At 35.6% G+C, this 25119-nt stretch overlaps 1 protein-coding gene across 1 annotated transcript; it reads right to left on the bottom strand.

The window, feature by feature from the left end:
• Positions 1-3994: 3994 nt before the first annotated feature.
• On the bottom strand, positions 3995-23500 carry LOC149140311 (alcohol dehydrogenase class-P-like). The gene is made up of 10 exons (XM_089449434.1): positions 23343-23500; positions 23049-23185; positions 22838-22884; positions 22384-22709; positions 22077-22159; positions 21825-21900; positions 21494-21555; positions 5165-5260; positions 4865-5026; positions 3995-4323 (listed from the first exon to the last, which is right to left on the bottom strand). Exons 1-10 carry the CDS (start codon positions 23380-23382, stop codon positions 4204-4206), a joined length of 1149 nt encoding a protein of 382 aa, XP_089305560.1. The 5' UTR covers positions 23383-23500; the 3' UTR covers positions 3995-4203.
• Between the last annotated feature and the right edge of the window lie 1619 nt (positions 23501-25119).

The raw sequence follows: 25119 nt of genomic DNA, 5'->3' as shown, positions 1-25119 counted from the left end.
TACTATTGAGTGCATGAAAACTAACTTGTGAGAGTGAAAGATTTCTTTTCGAGGTTGTGTCAGGGCATTTAAGACAAGGCATGACAAACAGTCTTTATTTTTAGTATGTGTGTTTATCAATAATCAATATTTCTTTATGCATATTTTATTTCATTGTTAAATTTCATTAGTTTTATTTTTTGGAAATAAGACATACTAGGGCTTTGATCTTGCATATAATTTTCTTGTGTCTCCAAGTATTATAATCCTAGTTCAATAATTTAATGTTGGAAATATAAGAATATAATTTTCCCAACATTTTTTGGTGTCATTGCCAGAGAGGTGCTAAAAGGGATTAGAGAATTTTTATTTTATTTCTTTTCTTATTTCAACCAACACTTGTGACTTAGGGGAGGAGAAATAATAAGACACAAAGATGCCCTTATTTCAAAATATTTGAAAATGGTCCTAGCCTACCACATCCACTTTAGTGGGTTTCTCCAAAGCCTCTTCATGTTGTTTTAGTGTATTTTTATGCAAGTTTGATTTATTTTAAGTTTCGTTCATGGAAAGGAAGAATCTAATTCATGATGAATAAATAACTAGTGATAACAAGCCCTAGTAGTATGAGAGTGTCCAAGTAGAAGAAAATTATTGCTTTGAAATTGTTTCCCTTTAGCATACTTCATTTATTTCTTTGGAATTTTATTATTTGGATGTTGTAAGAACCCCCCCCCCTGCCCGGCCCACCCCCCACCCCCCCCCCCCCACCCCCCACATATTAATCCATGTACTAGACAAGGATCAACAACCAACAAAAGGGACTCAAAATTGATCAAGAGTTCGAAGAATGATACTCTAGGAAATATCTCAAATCCTAGCAACTATTGGGAAATTCTCTACATCTTAGAAGAAAAAATATTGGCAGCAATCAAGAACATACTTGCACTCCATGTAAGCAATAGAAGAATAAAAGATTGATGAACTACCCCCATAAGAAGATATAGAAGTCTTCTCTATTCACCTTCATCAATATCTTAAGGACACCAATAGTCATGGGCCGAATTCGATAAACAACAACATAAGAACCCGAGATCAAGAGTTCCTAACATGCCTATCATCAAATCTAGTATGCACTCAAGAGATTGACCATCCGAAAACATAATATATACATGGCATGATAGAGGAGGATACATAGAGTAGATTAGATGAGCAAGAGAGCGAGGGATATCATGACTACATTGAATGTTGGATCTAAACAACCATCAACTCAAAGCATCACTCTCTTCTTCAAGAAATATTCTTGTCGTATCATCTAAAGTAGTTGGTCCCTCATGCTCTAGAATACATCAAATCCTACCTCTCAAATCCAAGCGTGAGCACATTTTTTATCTTTTTACGCACATGGCTTCATTGGATGTACTCCTATGCTTAAAGGAGAATATTATTTTTCAAAGCAGGATAGCATCTAGGATAGCGTAATATGATGAATAAAAGAACAAAATAGATTAAAATAAGTATATTTATGAAAACTGGGAAATTAGCGTAACTAGACATGGATCGTATTTGGAAACCAAGTTTCCTGGAAGGATGCAAAATAAACTCTGTAAGTTCATGTTGGTTCCAATGGTTCTTCAAAATCTTCTTTGTTTTATGCTCAAGTACGCTAATGTGGGATTCCTTATGGCCTACCTTCCAACAAATCTTGTCCCATCGACTTCAACATCTTATTTGGGACTAAGACCAGAAATATTTTTGAGTTCCTTAGAGTTTACATCAGTCAATGGTAGAATTCCTCACTGACAACAAGGGAATACCTCAATGTCTCTTAATTTCCAAATCCCAAAAATGACTGGACTTCAACACATCCATTTGTACCTATCATAATGCACTCTTGCACCTTGATAATCATTAACATTTGGTGAATTGTTTTGCTTTAGTTAATGGCATCCATCAATGGTTGGTAATCTGATGATTTGTTTCTATGTTTGACTTCAACAAAGCTTATTCACATAGATAGAATTGTGCTAGATGTGGATTTTTGGTCAAGACTCTTTGGTTCATGATTCTAAAATTAGTTTGCAGCAGCATGCCAACGAAAAAAAAAGGGATCCAATCTCCAACATCGATTTACATCCCTCTAATTCAAGTTTGGTTTCAACACTTTTTTTTTTCCAAGCATGTATCAAGCTTCAGTTTCAATTTAGCACAACAACAACAAATGTTTATGAGCATTAACATTTATTCCATCAGTTCCAACCTTCTTCGATCACAACCTCGGTTCCAAATATTTCTTCCTTGTATATTTCATATTATTTGATCCTCAATAAGCTCAAATTCAATAGTAATCTAGTAAGTGTCGGTAGCTAAACAACCTTTAGGTAAAAATACTTTTAATTCTTTTGGTTTATTAGGGATGAAGGAAATCTATTTACAACTTCTCATATGATTCTAAGTATTTTCCCTATTTGATTTCATTTTACCATTGTTATAACATTTCCTATCCATCATATGACCATAGCATGAGAAATAGACACGTCAACTCAAGAACTTGATTCTTATCTTCTACTCACTGGATTTCATTTCTCTAAAATGAGTGGAGCAAGATGTCAAAACCATGAACACAAGCAATAAAAGATATATCTACAAGAAGCTATGCAAGATAGCAGAGTAAGGACTTAGTTTAGAAAAATCCAGCATGGAGAAGAGAAGGGTGAAATCAAAGCTAGCCTAGGCATTGAACTATTAAGAAGTTGCAATAGTGCTTTTGCTCGGGACAACAAATGAAAGTTGTGGGAGGAGAATGAGTTTTGTGCCTTTGGGATGGATGATTATAAGAACAATATATCGAAGATTCGCGGGATATTGAGTAGATCCCAAGTTACAGGTTAACCAAGCTTCTAGAGGTGGGGAATCTATGGAATATTGCAGACCTCAGGTTTATACTAATGAATATGAGATAGAAGACGCAAATGGAGACCAATGTGAATATGCTAGATGAGGTCCAAGCTCTGAAAGATAAGTTAGCCAAGAAAGTTGATGGGGTGGAAGTGCTACGAAAGTAGATTGCATACTAACAAAACTAAGTTCAAATTTTGTATAGTAGTCTAAATGAATCCAATACTGCAAGTTGGAAGAGTGAACAAATGTCCAGACCTCAATAAGCCACCAGAGAAAAATGATGATGATTTCAAAAGATATATGCATTGTTGTAATTTTTTTCTTTTATTAGGAAGTTATTTTTGGATATATACCTGTAAAAATGTACTGAATTTTGTAAAAATCCATAGTCCCTTTAATGTTTACATAAGAGAAAGAATGAAAAAATGTAATAGATTTCTTAAATAAATGTTGTGACTAAACATAAATTTAATGAAATATATTTACTCATTCTTTTATATATATAAATATAATTTATTTATTTTTAATTAAAAACAAAAAACGAAAAATGAAAAACATTCAAATTTAAATTTAAATATTCAAAGATATTATTATTGTTAAAAAATTTAAAATTTTAATTCCTCATTGCCATAAATATTGATATGCTTTAAATTTTCAAAAATTTAATAATCATTTTTCTTTGATTCTACCATTTTAATATTTAATTCTACATAAATATTATTATTATTCAAAAATAATAAAATTTTAAATTTAATTTCTAATTATGATAAATATCAATATTATGTAACTTTTCAAAATAAAAACATTTTCCAAAAATTTAATATTCATTTTTGTTTGATTCTACAATTTTAATCTTTAATTTTATAAAAACAAAACCATTCAATTTTAAAATTTCAATATTATTATTATTTAAAAAAAATTGAAAATATAATTTTGATTTTTTATTATTATACATCTTCTGAATTACATAATTTAAACATTCGTTTTTCTTAATAATAATAATAATAAAATTTAAATTTTCCACAAATCCAATTTTAATTTAATAACCAGTCAAATTTTGAATTATCAATTTAATAACAAGTCCAAGTCCAAGTCTCCATAGCAATAACAATGCTTCAAATTTATGACATTTTAATTTATCTTTCAAAATTACAAGTTCTTTCACTGTTCTTTCTGCAATGTATCGAGTGCACGGAAATCAATCTAATAAGCAGATGCCATCATAACTATCCACCACACAAGCTGTAATAAACTTCAGAAAAATTCAAATATTACAGTATGTACGTTACACTCATATTAAACTTACGCCTTCCTCTATCCCATTTAATTACCAATCACTTTAATCACACATCTCAGACTCTCTCCTTTAATCATGTAATCAAATGCCTTATTGATATCGGCAAATGAAACTTCATGTGTGATAAATTTCTCCAATTCAAGCTTCTGCAAAATATAAAACAGGAAAGGATGTTAGACTAAAAACCTAATTACAGACTAGTGGTTAAGTAGGCGGAAAGGAAATGAGCAGGCATGGTGTGTGAGAGATATTTTTATCAGAAAATCTAAGCAGATAAAGAGATCACGATGGAATTCATAAAAAGTGATTAAGTGATTATTTTTGGAGTTAATTCCACAGTAGTTATTTTTGAGTTGATGTTTTGAGTCTACAACAAGACTCATTATCAGGAATTTGTCCGGATGATAGAGACTCATTATGAGGAATTTATCCCGATGATAGAGACTCATTATGAGGAATTTATCCGGATGATGAGTCTTGTTGTAGACTTGAAACATCTACTCAAAAATAATTATTGTAGAATTAATTCCGAACTCCAAATATAATCAAAATACCCACCACAGAAATTTTAAAACGATCAAATCTTACTCTATCAATTACAATTCTACAAGGCCTGGCAAATGAGAAAAAGCTTTATAGTTTCTAGAAAAAATTCCTTGCCCTAAATAAATAATATACCAGTTTTACCTTATTCAAATACATTTCTACAAGCCCTGGTAAATGAGAAAGGGGTTTATAGTTTCCAAAGAATGTTCCTTTCAGTGTCCTCTCAGAGAGAAAATTCAAAGGATTCGTTGCAAAGACTGCGTCTGAAGGAGGGAACCCCACCAATACCGTAACACCCCCACCCTGAAAAGCAGAACGTTTTATGATACCAAATTCAGTTTTACTGAGCAGTACAAGCATTTGCGTGTATTTGGTGAGAAGAAATGAATGAGCATATATTTACAAAACTACGTTTCAGGGGAGGGAAGGTAGAGGAAGTACGATATGGCAGGATTCGAAGGCTTGAATCATGGCCTTTACATTCCCTGTGCATTCGATGCTGTAGTCCACCCCTCCATCAGTTTTCTCAGCGATAACCTGTGAAAGAAATTAATAAAACAAGTTTTCATAAAAACAAAAATCTAATTAACATCAGATTGATAGATCTGTTAAATATTGAGAGGTAACAAAAGAATTTAATGATACAAATTTCAAAGTTTACGTTCAAGATAGGAGAGATGTGTGAAGTGTAGAGTAAACTTTGAGTGAGGAGAATTACTAATTAAAATGTAATATTAATTTTAATTTTATGGTTGAGTTTGTTTACTTTTAAATTTCAAAAACAAAGAAAAATTACAATAAAAGGTGGACTAGCTGAGGGGAAATATTAAATAAAATGAAATATTATAGTATTATATTTTACTCAATATTTCTATAGTAAAAAGTGGATGAAGGTAGCCAGAAATATAAGATAAAATGTAATAATTACATTGTATCTAATATTTCCCCCACCTCCTCCCCTCACCCTAGTTCACTTTCATAGTTAAGCTTATTCATTTATAAACTTACTAACCTACATCCATCCGGGCTCAATTTCTGTAGCACATTATTACACATAAAAATAAGAGAATATATTACATATATTATATTAAAGTGATTGTCAAAAAATAAATAAGAATAGCACATCTTTAAAATAATGAGTTGGTTTATTTATACTTTATTTTCTCTAAAACTCAGCAAATATTTGTTGGAATTGCAAGTTTAAGCTATATACAATCTATTAAGCACTAGGCATCCAAAAAGATCAAATATCTTGAGATGCAAATATTTTTTCAAGTTTACACTATAAAAATGGCTTGCACCTCAAAATATTTGATCTCTCAGCACCTAATAGATCTATAGTTAATATGGGTTTATGTTGGTATAGAATAAGTGTGTATGTTGTAATGTCAATAAATGAGTGTAAACATTTAAATGTCAATTATATTTATATAATAATAATAATAATAAATTGGTTCAATTTGTTATATTCTAATGTTTTTTTATTAATAAAATTACTAACGATCTTTTCCAAAAAAACAATATTCATATCACATTAAAATAAATTTAAATAACAAGTATTCACATTCATAATCATGATATTTCATAACATATAAGTAATAAACTTATAAAACATAATAGCTTTAACTAATAAACCTATAACTAGCTTAGATCTATCTTAATTCCACATCTACCATGTACCCAGAGAGATCAAATCTCTTTTCACTCTAAAAGAGGTTTGCATATCAAGAGATTCGATCCCTCTCCGCCCTTTGTAGATCTGGAGTTAAGATGGATCTAGGTTGGTTATGTAAAAAAATGCTGCCAATATTCATCATATTTCAATGTAGCAGGTCACTGTTAATCAGACCTAGAATTTTACTTGTCAAATGAAAATTTGATGACAATCATTTCTTTTTTATGCTTGTCATTATACACTTTTATGTAAATTTGCAAACTTCTAATTTTGATGTATTATTATATACCATTTTTTTATAACAATAATAAAATAGGCTTTAATGTAGTTATCCACAATAACTCACTAGGATATGAAAGGTAAGTCAACCATGTCCAGATAGACAACTACTTTAAGCTTTCTAACATTTCTCATTCTTCCTTTTAGTGTCTATAAGAATCTCATTTGCAGCCAATCTACAAAAATGTGGTGACAAAAAATAAGTGTTCTAACCGAATAGAGAGTCAAACTTAGCTTTGGTCTATATCACTCCTTAAAATTTATGATGAGAAATTTAAAAATTTAAACATCAAACTGACAGTTTCCAAATATTTTTACCAATCAAGAATGACATTTCAAAATCTTCTATCCACGTCAAATGCTTTTAAAAACAAAAAAGACATTGGCATGCTGTCAATATTTTGGTGGTGACAGCCGCCAATAAGGATGGAATTTGAGGAACAAAATCCTATTACAGAGTGATTCACTCGTTAAAAACAGTCAAAAAATTTTTCCAGACCGTCAACACTAGGTATATTAAAATGTTTGAAACAGGAATTAGAATTCCTGAAACCATCGGGTTTGAAATTGCTAACCTGACAGCAAATATTCATCCCATTACAAAGCATTTAATGCTGCAGTGTAGCAGGTGCCGTGGAAATCATTAGATTTGGAACCATCTGACGGACTTTGTACCGCCCCGCAGTAATGCTGTGTGACAAGGCTGGCACATCGGGTTGAGCATTCCTGGCGTCTGCCAGGACGAAGAACGTCAGGCCGCAGGACTGCCACCACATGGGTAAAGCTGGGGCGTACAGAGAAGAGTACGCTAGAGGCTAAAAAAGCCACCACATGGGTAAAGCTGGGGCGTACAGAGAAGAGGACGCTAGAGGCTAAAAAAGGAAAAGTAAAGGGTTAAGGTGGCACATTGCAAAGCCATTTTCGTGGGTTAAATTTGAGGCCCGTATGCTTGTATTTAGCATTTTTACACGTAAAATACTTTCGACTTTCAAATCTCCACGTCAGGTGTAACTTGCTAATAATTTTTAAGACTGTCAATATGACGGGCATATTTAAAAATCAAAAGTTTTAAAATTTATATATATATATATATATATATATATATTTAACCATGAGCTAATAGCGATTCATTAACATTTTTAATATCTAATTTAATAATCGTGACCCGTATAGCAATTTGCCAATTTGCCAAGTGATTGTTATCCGGATTCCGGACTAAGTCCACTGTCCGAAATATCAATTTCTAATTTTCGTATCAGGTATGGTATCACTGGTAATTAATTCCCAGCGACCCACCGCTGAGTTATGGTGATTTGGACTAAGTCATAATATCAATTCCTAATTTTCAACAGTTAAATGGTTATTGGCAATTAATTCCCAGCTACCAGTGCCGAGTTATGTTACTAATTTACTTTCAAGTTCCAAGTTCCAATTCGTGTCCAATTCCAATGAACAACAATGTGTGAGTTGAGTTATTCACTGGACAGCAATCTGTGAGTTATTCATTGTTGAATGTGGCGACTTTGGTGAGGAGCAGGGCATAAGAAAAACTCTGCAAACTTTGGAACTTCTTCTAATGCTACAAAACCAAAACGCAGCCGACCAAGTAACCAGTAAGTGATAGCCTATTAGGCATAGATAGTAAGAGATGCTCTGCTCGATGCTCTGCTCTATTTTCTATGCATGCTTGTTGGATATCTGTATTCGTTTTTCTATGCATATATTCGACATATTCAACTCGTTAAATTTTTTCACTGCCTTTGGAATCTCCATTACCTACAGAAAAACCAAGTTCATTTTGTTGTTTTATCTACAGGAAAACCAAGTTGAATTTGCAATTCGTTGTTTTATCTACAGAAAAACCATGTTAAATGTGTTGTTTTATCTATAGAAAGTAAACAGTTTGGCAAGACTGTTATGAAAAACTTACCTCGTTTAGGTGCTTGTTTCCCTAGTCCATAGTTTGGCAAGATTGTTATGAAAAACTTACCTCGTTTCGGTGCTTGTTTCCCCAGTCCACAGCAAACTGTATAGAGTCACATTTTCTATGGACAATTATAGGCCAGTAATGGTGTTGGGGAACAAGCCCTCTGCTATAAAAGTCATAGTATTGTGGTGTTACCAAAAGAGTTGGTGAGTCACACGCCAATACTACTATAAAATAAATTAGTTGGGTTGTAAAGTTCATGCCTGGAGACTATTACCCTATGTTGAATTGGTAAATGCATCGTTCTTCTTTGGAAGAGGTGCAAGCTTCAAAATCTCGTGTGAATTTAGGGTTTACAGGTCTGCAGAGATCAATTAAAAGCTTAATGATTAGAAAACTAAAAGTTTAATACAGACCTTAAGAATCCTATTTTAATACACTTTACCAAGACTTATTTGCAACTCTTACAGCGCTTAATGTAGCTTACATATCAAACGCTGTTTGGCAGAACCCTGTATCTTGTTATAAACGACCTTAGGACTTCGAAATAGATTAAATTATGGTTACATGCCAAAGTTTGAAACTTGAAAGGAGATTGCCAGATACTGCAGAAAAGCAGAGCGCACTGACATTAGTGAAATTGAATTAGTGTTACATATATTCAGAAAAAATTTCACCATAACCCTGTGTGAAATGGATAGTTACTCCGATAACGTCTAGTTTAATAAGCAGCGAAAAATGGCTCCACCAGATTTCAACTTTCAAATTGCACAAGTATAATACACCGGCCAAAGAAAATAGATAGAGAGGCAACAACATGAAGGAGAATCTGAATAATTGTTACCAACATTTTTAGGGATGGCTCTTGATCCAACTTAAATAAAAACACACATTAATACATTACCTGTAAGCCACCCAAAATGAGGACCACAAAGAATACATGCATATTCTCCAGAGAGTTCTGATGTCCTCACTGTAACCAAACAATCAATAATTGGTTAAACATAAAAATACACGGTTAATATTAACAGTATCCAACCCTAAGAATTATCTGATGTCCTCGCTTAAGAATTGTAACTTGCCCCATTAATAGAGTATTTTTAGCTGGCTCTTTCTTCAAAGTTTGGGCATCAACAGGGCCGAATTTTTTGTCACTGGCTTTATGAATTCTGTTAATAGCCCTTTTACCTACCTCGGGAAATGATGCGCCCTGGGGTTTGGTCTTCAAGGGCCGTTTCTACTCAGGATTCCCATATCCATCCAGCGCCTCAAAACTAAACAAAATGAAGGTAAGAACTGAGAAAGAAGCGAAAGATTGCAGAACGATGTGAAGGGAGGGCAAAGAGGTAAAGAAATAGGCGTCCTGTCACTGCGCGTCCCGGCAATCTTTCCATGAAAAACCTTGTAAAGGGTGAGGTGTCTCATCCCTTTTATAAAATTTAAAAAACACGTAAAGCCCTAGAAATATACCTGAAACTACGTTTATGACAACTTTCCGTAACTGAGGACTGAGGAGATCATTCCCTGAACAGTTTGTGCACTGAGCCTCCCATGAAAGTTCCAAACACAGGCAAAGAATCTAGTGCAGACACAGGAAATAAAACACAGAGGCGAACTGTTACAACGAGAAGAAATCTCTGTTCAATAGCGCTTCACAGATTCGACATGGAGTTTTACCCAACGCGAAAAAGAGAAATTGCTTCTAGTTTCATTCATATTCAGAAAATCGCTAGCCCAATACATTACACACGTGGCTTTGATATAGCCAGCTGGAGTCTTTATTTGAGCAGCTATTATAATCAATGACACATATTCGAAAATCAATCATCTTGTGTAAAACATTATAATTCATGGAATTTTCCATGTGGCGGAGATACATAGCTGGGCCGTGAGCATTCTCCTACAGTTTGTGTACAGTTTGTGTTAGTGGTTAGGAACAAGGCCCCTGTCTTATGAAATGCCCTCCAGTTTCCATTCTCGTCCACCAGTGTTCGCGGTTAGGTACATGAGTCTGATAAAGAATTAAAAATAAAAATAAAAACGGTTGTTTGCTTGCTGCCATACTTGGGTTTCACTCTGGTAGAACAAAATTAGTATTTTTTACCTGATGCTCCAGCTTTGCAAGGCCAATTATGAAATCAGAATGAAAATAACTAGTACTTTTTTCTGCTACAAGGATTTATTTGCCATGAATACCAGCAGTGAATATCAACATTATTTCACAAAAATTACTATTTGTAGTATCCTGCATATTATTTTCTTCTAAACTGGTGTTAGTTGATACTTTTTATCAGATATCTTTTCTAACCTGGAACAATTTGGAAAATTTGCAGAAAAAATTGATCAGCAGGTCTCAAAACAAAGTGTAGCAATAAGACTTAAGACTTGAGCCGAATGGTACAATAGAGAATAGAAAATTTGAAGAATTATGAGTACAATTTGAAATTATATGAAACTTGTACAAATAAATTTTAAAAGTCATATGATGGGCAGTTTAAAAATAAAAACGTCACAAAAAAATTCCTTGACGGGTAGGGTCACCCGTCAAATTTAACCCCTGAGGGTCAGGCTTGGAGTGTGTATTTTGCATTTCAGAACGTATTTGACCGTTGCTGAAAATTTTTCACCGTCGGATTTGACGTGTGTTATGATAGGTAAACTTTCAAAATGACTTTCAATCTCAAAGTTAAATCGTCAAAATCTATAATAATTTAAATGCGAGTAAAGATAGCTTACAATAAAATATTATGATACCTTATTCCACAAAACGATTGGTACAAATTACATTACATTAACTTTATGTCAACAGATTGGTGAGAACATCAAATGCTGACATTTTAACACTATATTTATGCTCCTATTTATTAGGATTCCAAACTCTTATGAACGGAAAATGGTTGGTATATGTCTGTAATTAGTATTACTTTTCCCTTTTTGTTATCAGATTCTCATTCTGAACTTTTGGGGTTCAAGAGCTTGTTTAGTTTTTTTCAAGACGAAAAAGCATGATGTATTTATATAAGAAATATAAACAGGGATGAAAGTACATTCATTTGGAGTATCAGCTTACTCATATAGCCCATATAGTGTTATTCCCTCCACAGAAATTAAAATATAGATCATATAGGTTTGACACATTAAGTCATGGAGGGATAAGACCAAAAAAGGCAATATAATGCCATGAAAACAACAAAAAATTAAGCTAATAGCCATCATCAAAACTCATTAAGAGGCAGAGGAGAGACACTGAAGGATAATCCTGCAGCCACAAAAACAAAACGAAGAGACAGCATCATATGTAGATAAAACCGATAGATTGAAGTCCAGAATGAGAAACCAAAGAGATCAGAGGGACCAAAAGCGAACTAGAAGTCTGGAGGATAAAATTCCTGAATGGAAAGGAATTTCTCCCCATCAGCCACCTGCAAAGACCAGAGACCTGGAGCCACCTGAAGACCCTTTTTAGATAGAACATCTGCTTGCTGGTTGAGTGCCCTGTTGATATGATGAATAGAACCACCCGCCAATCTATTCCACAGAAACCTTATCCTGTCTAACCACCCAACAAGCTGAGGCTTGAGAATTTTATTTTTCCCAAGGACATAATCCACCATAACTCTAGAGTCTCCAAAGATTGAGACATTCTGTAAATTAAGAAAGAGACAGAAACTTAGAAGGCCAGCTAGGGCCATAGCCTCAGCTTTACTGTTGGAACCCCTTCCCCCATTCCAGTGAATAAGAAAATGATTGTTTTCATTTGCAAAGATGTGCACCCCACAGCCGCAAATTCTGTCCTGTTCAGCTCCATCGAAAAAGGCTCTTGGCATAAGAGAAAGCTCCCGAGGGGGCTCGATGCATACCTGTTTCATTTTCTTAGGAGGCTTCTGCGGGATCGATTCATAAAGAAGAGTGATGTTGGAGAAAATATCCAGAAAAGGGACTGATTTTCCATTGAAAATGTAACTATTGCGCCATTTCCATATGAACCAAAAGGTGATAATGAAAATCGTTCTCCAAGACTCCTTTTGCATACTGCACCATAGAAACGCTTCGCTAATAGACACGTGGAGCATATGCTGTATCCCATAGAAATGCGCCAGGGACTTCCATAGCTGTTGAGATATATTGCAGTTAAGAAAAAGGTCGAAATTATTTTCCTCTGCTAACTTGCAGATGGGGAAAATGCCTGGACCCTGCCATCCTCACTTCCTTAAATTTTCCCAAGAGAGATTTCTATTGTGAAAAGACAACCATGAAAATAAAATCATTTTGGATGGGCACCCGGATTTCCAAAAGATGAGAGGAAAGGAAGGGCTGAGAGGAGCTTTCCTTAAACCACACAGATTCTGGTATATGTCTTTAACTCGAATAAAGCTTATCCCTTTTGAGTTCCTCCATATAAGACTATCATAATGCACCGAGCAAAAAATCCCACAGTTTCTGAGACGTGTTCTGATAAGTTCCCATTGCCGAGCGAGATCACCTTGTAAGCCCAAACATCTTGCTTCCATCCAGATAGGAATCAGACCCTGCCAACCTGCAATTAAGCTGTCCCAATAGAAAAATCCTTTTCTGTGGAGGAAAGACAGTAATGATTCAGGAACGTCGATAACCTCAGCCCCACTCAGAAAATGGTCTTTCCCAATAAGAATCTTTTTGCTAGAATGGAACCGCCAAACTAAGTTCTCCAGGAAATAACTTTCAATCTTGCGAAGGCTTAACCATATTGAAGATCCAAATGGAGAGCCGATCCTTCCTTTCCTGAACCAGAAAGATATGTCTTTCCTACGCATATCTTTCTTTTGAATTATGTTGCTCCATGGCCCTTCTTCATAAATCCCTCTCCACAGGGTCCTACATAACAGATCCTTCCTAAATGTCCTCAAATCTAAGAGGCCCCATCCTCCCATGTTCTTCGACAGAGAAATGTTTGATAATTTCGAAAGGTGATATTTCCTTTTTCCTGCTTGACCACCCCAGATAAAGTTAGCAGTAAGCTTATTCATTGACTGGATAATGCTCGCTGGAAGGAAAAATAAACGAGACCAGTAAACTACTAGCTGATTTAGGACAGATTGAGCCAAAATCACCCTTCCTGCTAGCAAGAGGCATCTATACTCCCATACAGATATCCTCTTATAAAATCTATCTGTAATCCATTGCCAGTCCACCTTTGAATATCCATTTGCTCTTAACTGGTAGCCCAGGTATTTAATTCCATGACTGAAAGATTGTGCCTCAATGCCAAAGAGAGCCGATAACCATTCAACCTCCTCCTAGCAAATATCATTGTGATAGATGATTGATTTTGTATTGTTTATCTGTAAACCTGTTGCTTTCTGGAAATTGAAAAGGATTTCAAAAAAACATAACCAAGTGTATCTACATAGTATTCCAAACATTATAATATCATCAACAAATAAATTATGAGAGATAGAAATGTTCCTGCAGATTTTTAGCGGCTGACACCTGTTTTCTATGACTGCCTTGTTGATATGTAAGCTGAGGGAATTCATGGCCAAAATGAATACGAGCGGAAAAAGAGGACAGCCTTGACGAAGACCTCTAGAAGCAGAGAAAAAGGGAGATGGGATTCCATTAATGATGACCGCATACTGTACCTTCTCCACACAGGCCATGATCCAATTTATCATGCTTTCTTTTAAGCCAACCTTCGCAAGTAAAAATCGAATGAATCCCCATTCAAGGCAGTCATATGCCTTACGAAGGTCAATCTTTAGAATGATTGCGTCCCTTTTTTTGGAATGCAAGGCAAAAATACCTTCCTATGCAATAGCAACCGCATCCAAGATATTCTTCCTTGCAAAAAGGCATGTTGGTCTTTTGATAAGAAATTAGACAGAGTTGCTTTTATTCTTTCTGCAACAATCTTTGAGATAATTTTGTAAGAGATATTGCACAATGAGATCGGTTGAAAGTCCCCAAAAGTCTCTGCCTTTCCTTTCTTTGGAATAAGTGCAATATTTGTGGAGGACGTCTTCTGATTGATATTGCCTGCTATCCTGGTAGCTTCTACCATTTTTAACAGATCTGCTTTGATGATGTCGAAAAAGTGAATGAAGAACTCTATAGTCCAGCCATCCGGCCCTGGACACTTGTCTCTCTTGAAGGACTTCATTGATTTTAGCAACTCCTCCTCAGTTACTGGCTGGAAGATTTGATCATTTGTGTCCTCGTCAAACATCTGAGGAAACACTTCAATGCCCCACATAATATCCTGAAAGCTACATACTTCAGATCTTTTATACTGATTTGTGAAAAAACTCACCGCCTCATTTGTTATTTCCTGTTGAGAGTATAGAAAACCTCCTCTTCCATCACTAATTTTCCATATGGAGTTCTTCTCCCTCCTGGAGTTTGCAAAATTATGGAAAAATTTTGTATTCTTGTCTCCTGCTTTTAGCCATATCGCCCTGCTTTTCAACCTCCAGAAAGATTCCTCCTGTTCTAAAATTTTAATTTTCTTCTTCTGAAGCTGCTTAATGTGACACCTCTCTTTGAAGGATAGGCGATGAACAGACATGGCTTCCGAAGCTCTGTCCAATTCTTTTTGAATTTTGTTAAGATCATTTTTATTGGACTGCCTTTTCTTAAATTGCCAGTCTTTTACCACCTTTCGCATATGTTCCATTTTATCTCTAAAAGTCATCAAAAGCGGAAAGGGACTAGAGGACACCATCTCGCTCCATGCTTTCTTTATATGGTCATTGAAAGCTGGATCTTCCAGGGCTGTTCTGTTGAATTTGAAACAATATCCTTTCCTAAAGCCTTTTTCCTTCCAGCCTAATAAGATCGGTCTATGATCCGAAATGAAGACATTCTCGATCGTTGAGAAAGGCATGCCCATCTTGTCAATCAAACTGGCGTGAAGAATAAATCTGTCAAGTCTCTTTGCTATGTAGGCATTTTCAATTCTTCCATTTTCCCACGTCGGGTGCATTTGGGGAGGGAGGATGTCAATATAATTCCTCCACGGCTGTAGTTCATTTTTTATTTTTTCAACAAGGGGGTCCTTCTTCTTGTTGATGCCCCATATTTCCTCCATATTAAGAGTGACGTTCAAATCCCCTGCGATCAATAAATACTCAACATCAAAAATTTTAGAGGCAAAAAGTTTCTCCCAAAATTGCAGTCTATTCCTGTAGGGAGCATATACATTCAAGATGTTAATTGGGAAGTTGAGTCCCCTCATATGCGCCGAGATCAAAATTCCCGCCAAACAGCTATAAGTTTTTGCCTTGATCCAGTTCGGATCCCACAAGACTGCTAACCCCCCCCCGTTGGCTTCCACAGCAGATATATGCCAGGAAGGAAACATCTTCCTGAAGTATGAGATTGCTACAGAAGAGGCGTGCATAGTTTCCTGGATGAGAATAATTTTGGGGCTTGCAGAGCGAAAAAAATCCTTTAATGCCAAAAAAATTTGGTCTACCCCCAGCCCCCTTATGTTCATGGATATGATGAAATTCATTTTGGAATCTTTTCGGCCATGCTTGCTCTAAGGGGTCGTTCTTCAGTCATGTCTATGATAGGAACGTCTATAAGGGACAAATTGCAGGCTCCTCTGCCTGCACCTTCACCTCTCCCCCTAAAATGCCTACTTCCCCTGTTGTTCTTCCTCCTTACTGTAATATTACTTGCGGAGTTTGGACTTATTTGCGGGGATTTTTGGACTCCAGGTTTATGAATAGTGAGAGCCCTGAGCTCCAGAGATTTCTTGCTCAGTAAATAATCCAAATCGCTGCCTATTGAATTTGAAGGCGAAGATGTTGGAGAATTTGCAGGGGTGGCTGATATCATTATCTCTTTTCCTTTACCGAGGGGAGAACTGATCTTCTTTGGGGAAGACGAGGAGGAGTGAATGATGTGGACTTCCTCATTGAAATTTTTGTAGGGATGCGGGATCGGAGGAGGATTTGGAACCTCATGATCAGAGGCCGGCTCCAAAAGGGGCTTAGCAGGAGATAAATCAGGATAAGGAGCCTCGTAGTCAGATGCCGGCTCCAAGGGTGGCATTGAAGGAGATATAGGCTCCGCGGGAGCTGGGGATTTACGCTGCAGAGAAGGCTGTTGATGGGTATCATAGTAAAACTTTGCTGAAACCCCTGACCCTGGAGGAGACTGATTCTCTGAGGACGGAGACTTCACCTGTTCCGGGAAAGAAGATTTTATTTTGAAAGACTTTGCCACAGACTGATGGGGACCATGAAGCTTTCAGAGATTAAGACGCCGAGAGCAATTTTTTATTAGATGCCCAATACGATGGCAAGCTGAGCATCTAAAGGGTACCCCCTAGAAATCCAGTCTTTGCCTAATTTTTAGATCCCTCCAGAATATGTCGATATGATCCAGAAATCCTCCCCTGAAGGCTTTATCTATTAGAATCCACGCAACTCGTTTATCTTTCTCTCCTAAACACCAAGGATCAACATAGACGCATCTTCCAATGGCATTGCCAATATCCTCTAAAGTTTCTTTTGACCATAATTCTAATGGAAGACCGGGAAGCTTGACCCAAATTAAGTTGTTGGATGGGATATTCTTTAAAGGGTTATAGCCTAGATACCATCTGTGCAAAGCCAGAAAGCTTCTTTTGTACACCCACTGATGCTTCAGAATGATTTCCAGGTCACTAGAATTTAGGAAATGAAAACAATACCATTCCTTTAGCAATCTGGCAATAATAGGAACATATCCTATTAATGGTTTCCACTGTTGCTCAAGCCAAGCCCTCATCTTCGAGTCTTCCAATTCCGGAAAATGCCACCGACCGACCAGGGCGTTACCCTGGAGACTTACAATGCGCTCTGCCAGATGGGAACTATCAATTTTAATGGCAGCAGGAGGGGGGGCTATCTTTACAAGTTTCTGTGTTTTCAGAGAATATCCTTCCTCCCGAGCCTTTTCTATGATATCTTTATCATTTTGGTCGATAGGGCGGAAAGGTTTTTCCTTTGACCGGACAAAACCATCCAAAACTTCCTGTGGGGCCACGGGATGAATCAACATTTCCTCCAAGGTATACTGCCATTCACTTGACAGTTTGGCACTTCCATGGGTCGATTCAGCTTGGATGGCCGCTTGTATCATAGCCTCCATGGCAGATGTGTCAGATTGAAGATCCATGCTATTAACCTGCCACCTAACTTTTAGCTCCCAAGTACCATACAATCCACATAAAGATCTATGACGGACACTACGGTCAATGGTAGCAGAAGATTTCTGAACAAGAGGCCTAGAGAAAAGGGATTTGAATTTTAAAATCTGACAGTAGTACTGACAAATGAAGCCTCGGAAAGAAAACCGGTCCTTTTTCCCAGGAGCTAAGGAGATTAAATTTATGCCATCTGTCCCTTAGGTTAAAAGGGGTAGCTGTGTTTTGAGCTGGGATCTGACAAACAACAAAGATTTTTTAAATATGACGGCTTTGCTTAATTCAGAAACTAGTACCCCGTCCCTAAGGAAATTTAATTTCCACAGCTCACATTACTTGACTCTGCTCGAGAAAGTCCTGAACAGATGGGTGAAATTAAGGCTTGTACTGATGGTCATAGACCGGCTCCCGGACAAAAAATCCAGCCCGGAAAAACCAAAAGGACTCAATGGGTGACAGACAGTGAGCTATGAGCTCCATCGTGTTCCGAATGTTTCACCATAGCAAAACTTCATGAAGTTTCTTCTGGGCAAGCTATACAACAGCAGAAGACCTCACAGACACACCACCAAGGACCTAACTTAAACCGGAAATCCGAACAAGGCTTGGTAATAACAATGAAATTCGAAACCTTGAGCATCGATATCCATGACCCGCTTAAAAAAGATTTTCCAGGCATGAGAACTCCACAGAAGTTCGACAGGAATGCTTTAAAGGATAATGACTCTTTTATGCTAAATCAATCTAACTTCAATATCATACTATCCATTTTCTTTGTTCTTTACAAGATTCAGAATTCATTCCAATCTTCATATTGCACTATTCAAAAAGAGAGTGATTGCTTCAAAACTACCTGGAAACATTCCTTTAAGAAGCCATTTTTGATAACAGAAACAGAAAACAACATAAAGTATTCAATCCATAGAAACTACTAACCTGAAGAAACGCAGGCGAGCCATGAGCAGAGTGCAAGAGGAGGAAGAAAAAGCGAAAATAACCAGAGAAAAGCCCTTATCTAAACGCACAGAATTGTGAAGCCAGGCTGGTCCTTCTTCGCAAAAGAGATAATCATCACACAGCATAATCGAAGGAAATTCGAGGAGCAGAATTGCAGGAGGCAATTCTGAAGCAGGAAGAAAAGACCATGGAAAGAAAACCAGCTAGAGTGTTAGCCGGAGGAAAATGAAAAGAGTTAATCTAACAAACTGCAAGGCTAAGCTCCAACAAGTGTCATGGATGAGCCAAAAGTCATGAGAGTGCAGGTGTATTTTAGAGACTGCTTCAGAACAGATGACCAGATAGCTCTGAAAAAAGCATGCTCAACAAGAACGTGGCCGACATGCAGCAAAACTACGCACCTGAGTTTATCTTATTGGCCACATCTCCATCACGTTCTCTGGTTGGACGCCCCTACCTGCAAATGCCACATGACTGCCGTGCTCCTCAATAGTTCGCTTGTTTAGTTATCATCAACTAATATTGGATTTCAATTTGATCTGGAATGTGCACAAAAGTCGTAAGTTCACAGTTCCATCCTTCTATGCATCCTTTCTACCTTGTGCAGGAAATGCGCCGCAAAAGAAAGCTTATGAGCTCTCTATGCTTTGCGATGCTAAAGTGGGACTTTTAATTTTCTCCTCAATAGGTAAGTTATAAGAATTCACTAATCCCAAGTGTGCGTTGGATGAGTATTTTCCCAAACTATTAGATTTCCATCATGCATAATTCTTTGGAATGTTTGACTTCCCTTTTATTCGCTAGACTATTAATGTGTATTTCCTTAGACTGAATGTTTGATTTCTCTTTATTATTTTTCAGCCTCTATTTACGTAAAGTAATGAAAGCGTTTTAGGGATAACTGTAAAAGGATATACTCTTGGAAAGTCTCGACCATTATTTTGGATATAACATGAATGACATGTTTGATTATCGTTAGATATATTTTTGATTATCGTTTCACAATTCCGCATAAATGGTTCATTGTTCGACTCAAGAGAAATTTTTGGGCTTAACTGTCTAGTGTTGATTGGTTAAAGGTCAAATGCATTAGCTTTTGTTATGGACTTGTAAAGCTTTAGGTTGATGATACTTCAGAATTGAAATAAACATTTGGCAATTTATAATTATGTGGCCATTGGGCCAAGTTCCAATGGTTTCTATGTCGAAGAAGGTTCCTTGCCCTATAACTCGAATAGATTTATACTGGGGTTTCAAAGCAATAAAAATTGATGACTCCTTTGTATCTATTTATTTAATTTCCCGATTAGCAATGTGTGTGGGGAAAATATTCAATGCGCTCAACATCTATGAAAACGAGGTATTTCTCTTAACTGAATAGAGGTTGTAGTTTTTAGTTGGTAGAGGCTGCAGTTTTTAGTTGGCATCTTGCATTTTATGAAACAGTTTGGAAAGTGGTTGTCTAATTAGGGAGGTTGACATTTCCAAATTTACTTAGAACGTAAAATGAAAGGCATAGAAAATGTAAAAACGTCATGAAATTTTTGTTTGACGGGCAAAAGGGATTTGAAATTCCAGGCCTGCCACTCACTAAGCCTTTCAATCAGAGGATTTTTATTTCATTATAAAATTAATATTATATTTTTTTAATGATTTAAAATATTATGGGTTTGGAGTATGTTTTAAAATTGTTTTTGGTTACTTAAGTGTGTGTTTGATCTGAAAAGAAGAGCTTGTCTTGTTCGGATAAGGATATGTTATTAATATTATATTTTTTCTAATGATTTAAAATATTATGGGTTTGGAGTATGTTTTAAAATTGTTTTTGGTTACTTAAGAGTGTGTTTGATCTGAAAAGGAGAGCTTGTCTTGTTCGGATAAGGATCTGAAAGGAAACATGTTAAAAGTCTGTGCTTGAGTAAAAGCTTGTCTTTTTAGGAAGTAAGGAGACAGGTTAAAAGTCCAAGACCTAGAGATATCTAGCAAGAGTAAAACCCTGCCCTCTTATAGACCACCAGTGAGTTATTCCAGGTGACCCCGTTTTCCTTGAATAACTATAATGAGTCAACGTGCGCCAAAAATAATTCTCCTGCTGATTTAACAACTAAATTATAATAAATTTTCCCAGGGTATAAAAAAGATATAATTCAAAACACCCTCAGGAAAAAACAAGTTAACAGTCCAAGACCTAGAGACATCTAGCAAGAGTAAAACCCTGCCCCCTTTATAAACCACCAGTAAGTTATTCCAAGTGACCAGCTTTCCTTAAATAACTATAATAAATCAACATCATCAGCTGATAACAGCAAAAAATAATTCTCATACTAATTTAATAACTAAATTATAATATTTTTTTCTAAATTATAAAAAAAAAAATATAATTCAAAACACCCCCAATAGAAAAAACCATAAACCATACGAATCCAGATCACCACTTCCCAATCCAGATTACACATACTTATACGAATCCAGATCACCACTTCCCAATCCAGATTACACATACTTCACACTTCCAAGATTATATAATAATAATAATACATATGGATATAAATCCAAGTACTCTTCCGCGCATAAAAGCATGTACGGCTTAATAAACTTTGTAATCTTCTTTCCCTAATGCCAAATGCTATATAATAACCATAAATATTGACATTACCAGTTGTTGCACGCAGCTCAGATAAACTATATCATTTAATAAAACAGGTATTCGGATCTGAAAAATAGAAATGGAAGAACATTGTTGGAAGCTCAACCAACCTGTTGAATAGATTTCTCGTAGTCCAGAGGGTTTAGAGATTCTGTTACACCGAAGAGTTTTGCTGAAATGATTCACACAACCGATTCTACAGTCAACATATATACACAGGTTATATCCAATAATGGAAATAACATATATACACAGATTATATACACATAATGGAAATAACATATATACACAGATTATATCCAATAATATAATGGAAATAACATATATAGACAGGTTATATTCAATAATGGAAATAACATATATACACAGATTATATACACATAATGGAAATAACATATATACACAGGTTATATCCAATAATGGAGATGGGCAATGTACTACCTCTTTCAAATTTGCCACTGTTTAAATCGATTCCAATTATTCGAGAAGCTCCTGCCATTCTTGACCCTTCAGCAGCCTGTGTGGTTATGCCCAGATCAGAGATCTCACGAAAAATTAAACAATAAATTCTTCATATTGGTTCCCAAAATAAGAAGGAAAAAAACAGAAATAGAGATGAACTGTTGACTAATCATAACCATCTTTGAAAAATTACAAATAAACAGTAAAAAGACTCTTGTCATTAGTACATACGGCAAGCCCAACAGTCCCCAGGCCAAATATTGCTACTGTTGAACCCTGCTTGGGTTTGGCTACATTCAAAGCTGCACCCATCCCTGATTCCACAACAAAATGAATTATGAATGAGAATTCTGATCAAGGAACGATCCTGGGTGATTTTATTAACAATCCAGCAATCCAAACTTTTAAGAATCGAATCACCCACTTTATAAAACACTGTATAATTTAAACAATGTAAATTATATCATTTTGACTCTATTTCACTGCAATCATCAAAAATTACATATAGAAGTTTCAAAGAGTCCAAAATGTAATGTACCTGTTGAGACCCCACAACTGAGAATGCAAACTTTGTTAAGAGGAGCCTTTGGATTAATTTTGGCAACACAACCACTGTGCACAACAGTGTACTCACTGAAAGTTGATGTACCAGCGAAGTGGTAAATCGGTTTCCCATTGATTGAAAACCTTGACTTTCCATCACTTTTCATAACCCCTGTCTCTATATTGACCCTCAGCAGATCACACATGTTGCTCTCCTCTGACTTGCAATGTCTGCATTCTTTGCATTCTCCAGTAAATACAGGAAGCACAGTGTCACCCTCCTTGAGGTCAGTCACCCCTTCTCCAACACTCTCTATAATTCTGCAGCAGCCAGAGCAACAAATCACCATGAAATTCCTTTATTCCCTCCTGAAATTCTTCATGCTTGTTACTATGACTAATAATTATTTTTGCAATACAGACTTCATAGGCAAGAACAGAGTGTATACCCAGCTGCTTCATGTCCAAAGATGCGGGGAAAGAGAGGAGTCTGGCCCTGCAACCAAAGCATTATCAGTCATTTCATTTTACTGTGATCAAAATTTAATCATCAATATTTTGCAGTAATTAAACGTTCTAAAAACCAGTTCGTGCAGTATGGGAAAGATTTGTACTTTTGTAAATATTTAATAAAGTTAGTTCTAATTATTCATGACAGACCTTTGCTTCCCAGAAAATAAGGTCTGAGTGGCACAAGGCGGTATAATGCACTTTGATTCTCACTTCCATTGACTGTGGCGGATCTACCTCCACTTCTTCAATCTTCAGAGGCTCCCCTGCACCCCACGCAACAGCAGCTGCAACAAAATTACAAATCAAAATATCAGAGTTTGATATGATATTAAGGATAACTTTTTCCGCATAAATCCAGATTAACCCTAAAAATTGATCTTGCACAGCAGTAATATATATGAATTAGAATGTGGCCATGATTCCTTGCACTAAACTAATTACCTTTGCATTTGATAACCTGGCCTGCAGTAGAGCTCGCCATTTTCCTTTCTGCGCAAATGGTATTTTCTTTTGCAATCGTAGTATGATGGTGAACAAACAAACTTTTGGATTGGAGTTGGAAGCAGATAAGGTTCCTGAATTTATATCTCACTTCCCTGGAAACACTGACGATCGATTGCGGTGAACACGTTGCAAGGTCACGGGTGCCATATTTGTAGGCATTAAGACATGTGATTTCTATTTAGGGATTGTGGGCGCCGGTCAATGATTAAATTTGAAGGGTTGGTCTTAATTTTATTTGGAAGGTTATATATTTATCTAACTTTTCAAAGATGAAAAGTTAAAACAAAAATTGTACTTCTATTAACAGGTGTATATTAAATAAACTTTTTATAAAAAAAAATTTCAAAATGAAATGGTGTCCTAAATCTTTAAAATTTAAAATGTGGCTACATTAAAACACTATAAAATCTCAATAGAACTTGGTAAATAGGCAAACATTTTTCTCAAATTCTATTAAAAAAAGGTAAATATATGTTTTTTCTATTCATTAGATGATCTTCAAAAGCATTTGAATTTACATCATTGAAAATATAAATCTATTTGCACAATGGAAAAGGTTGTTTTAGTTTCCATTTGTTTCTAATTTACACTGTCTATTTTGTTAAGTTTGAAGCAATTTAAAGCAAACCAAAGAAACAAATATATACCTTCAACAACAAAGGGAATTGAACTTTTCTCTTAACATTTCTAACACTATCAATAGACTTTCATCTCCATTAAAAACTTCAAGCTCTATAGGTTCAAAAATTTATGTAATTAATAAGAAAGTTTTCTATATCTAATAGGGAAATATTGTAATATGTAATACACATCTACAATGTTGTTGTTGTATGGCTTGGTTGGTCATTTTTCTTCTTCTTTGAAAATGGTTTTCAAATTTGGTCCTTACAATGAATTCAATCTTGGTTGATGTCTTTTCCTAATAATGCGGTTTCTTTTTGTTGATGTTTTTTTCTAATAATGTGGTTTCTTTTCGTTAACAATGTCGTTTAATTTTTCTATGATTTCAACATTTCCTTAAAGACCCTTCATAGCTGCAGCTTCATGGACAGCCATAGGCACTCCTTATTTCCTAGATGCTGAATGGAGAGAATGAAGCGGGGACACAATAGTAGTTGTATCTATAGCTATTGGCATTCTATATCTTTTGGGAAGACCAACAGAGGAAAAATAAAACTAAGTTGTAACCCTGTAGGCAGACCAATATTTAGTTGTATGGTTATTAATAGAGTCATGGAGTTTCATTTTAACACTTGAGAGTTCTCCCTAGTTCAAAACTCTACATAATTTTATGGGAAGCGCACTTATTATTTCTCATTTTTTATAGTATTAATTTGTATGCTTTCAAAAACTAGAGAGTTAATAAAGAAAAACGATTTTAAGATAAGACAAGAAATACAGGGTTTTAAATAAAGCTTGATTTTATAAATGCTATGATTAATAGTAAGCTTGATTACAGTAAGTTCAAATGGCAGCAATGCTAGGATTTTGTAAGCATTCTGGTTGTCAGTCATGAAATCATCTAAAAATAGAAAAGAGATGGTAGTAGTTATTTATGATAGTATAAAAAAAATTCGTGAATCACTAAGCGTAGTTACCACCATCTAATGGGGTAATTTCATAATTGAACAATCTTGTCTGAATGGTTGGTTGACAAGAAAGAAAGAAAATTTTGCAAATTAGGAAAGAAAATGAAGATATAACAGAAAATGTC

The sequence above is a fragment of the Pinus tabuliformis genome, chromosome X, assembly GCF_031772625.1.
Source record: "Pinus tabuliformis cultivar Carrire ecotype Pingquan chromosome X, CPIR1, whole genome shotgun sequence".
In the NCBI taxonomy this organism is placed as follows: Eukaryota; Viridiplantae; Streptophyta; class Pinopsida; order Pinales; family Pinaceae; genus Pinus; species Pinus tabuliformis.
Note: the sequence above shows the minus strand (reverse complement) of the source record. Positions and strands in the feature narration are given on the sequence as shown.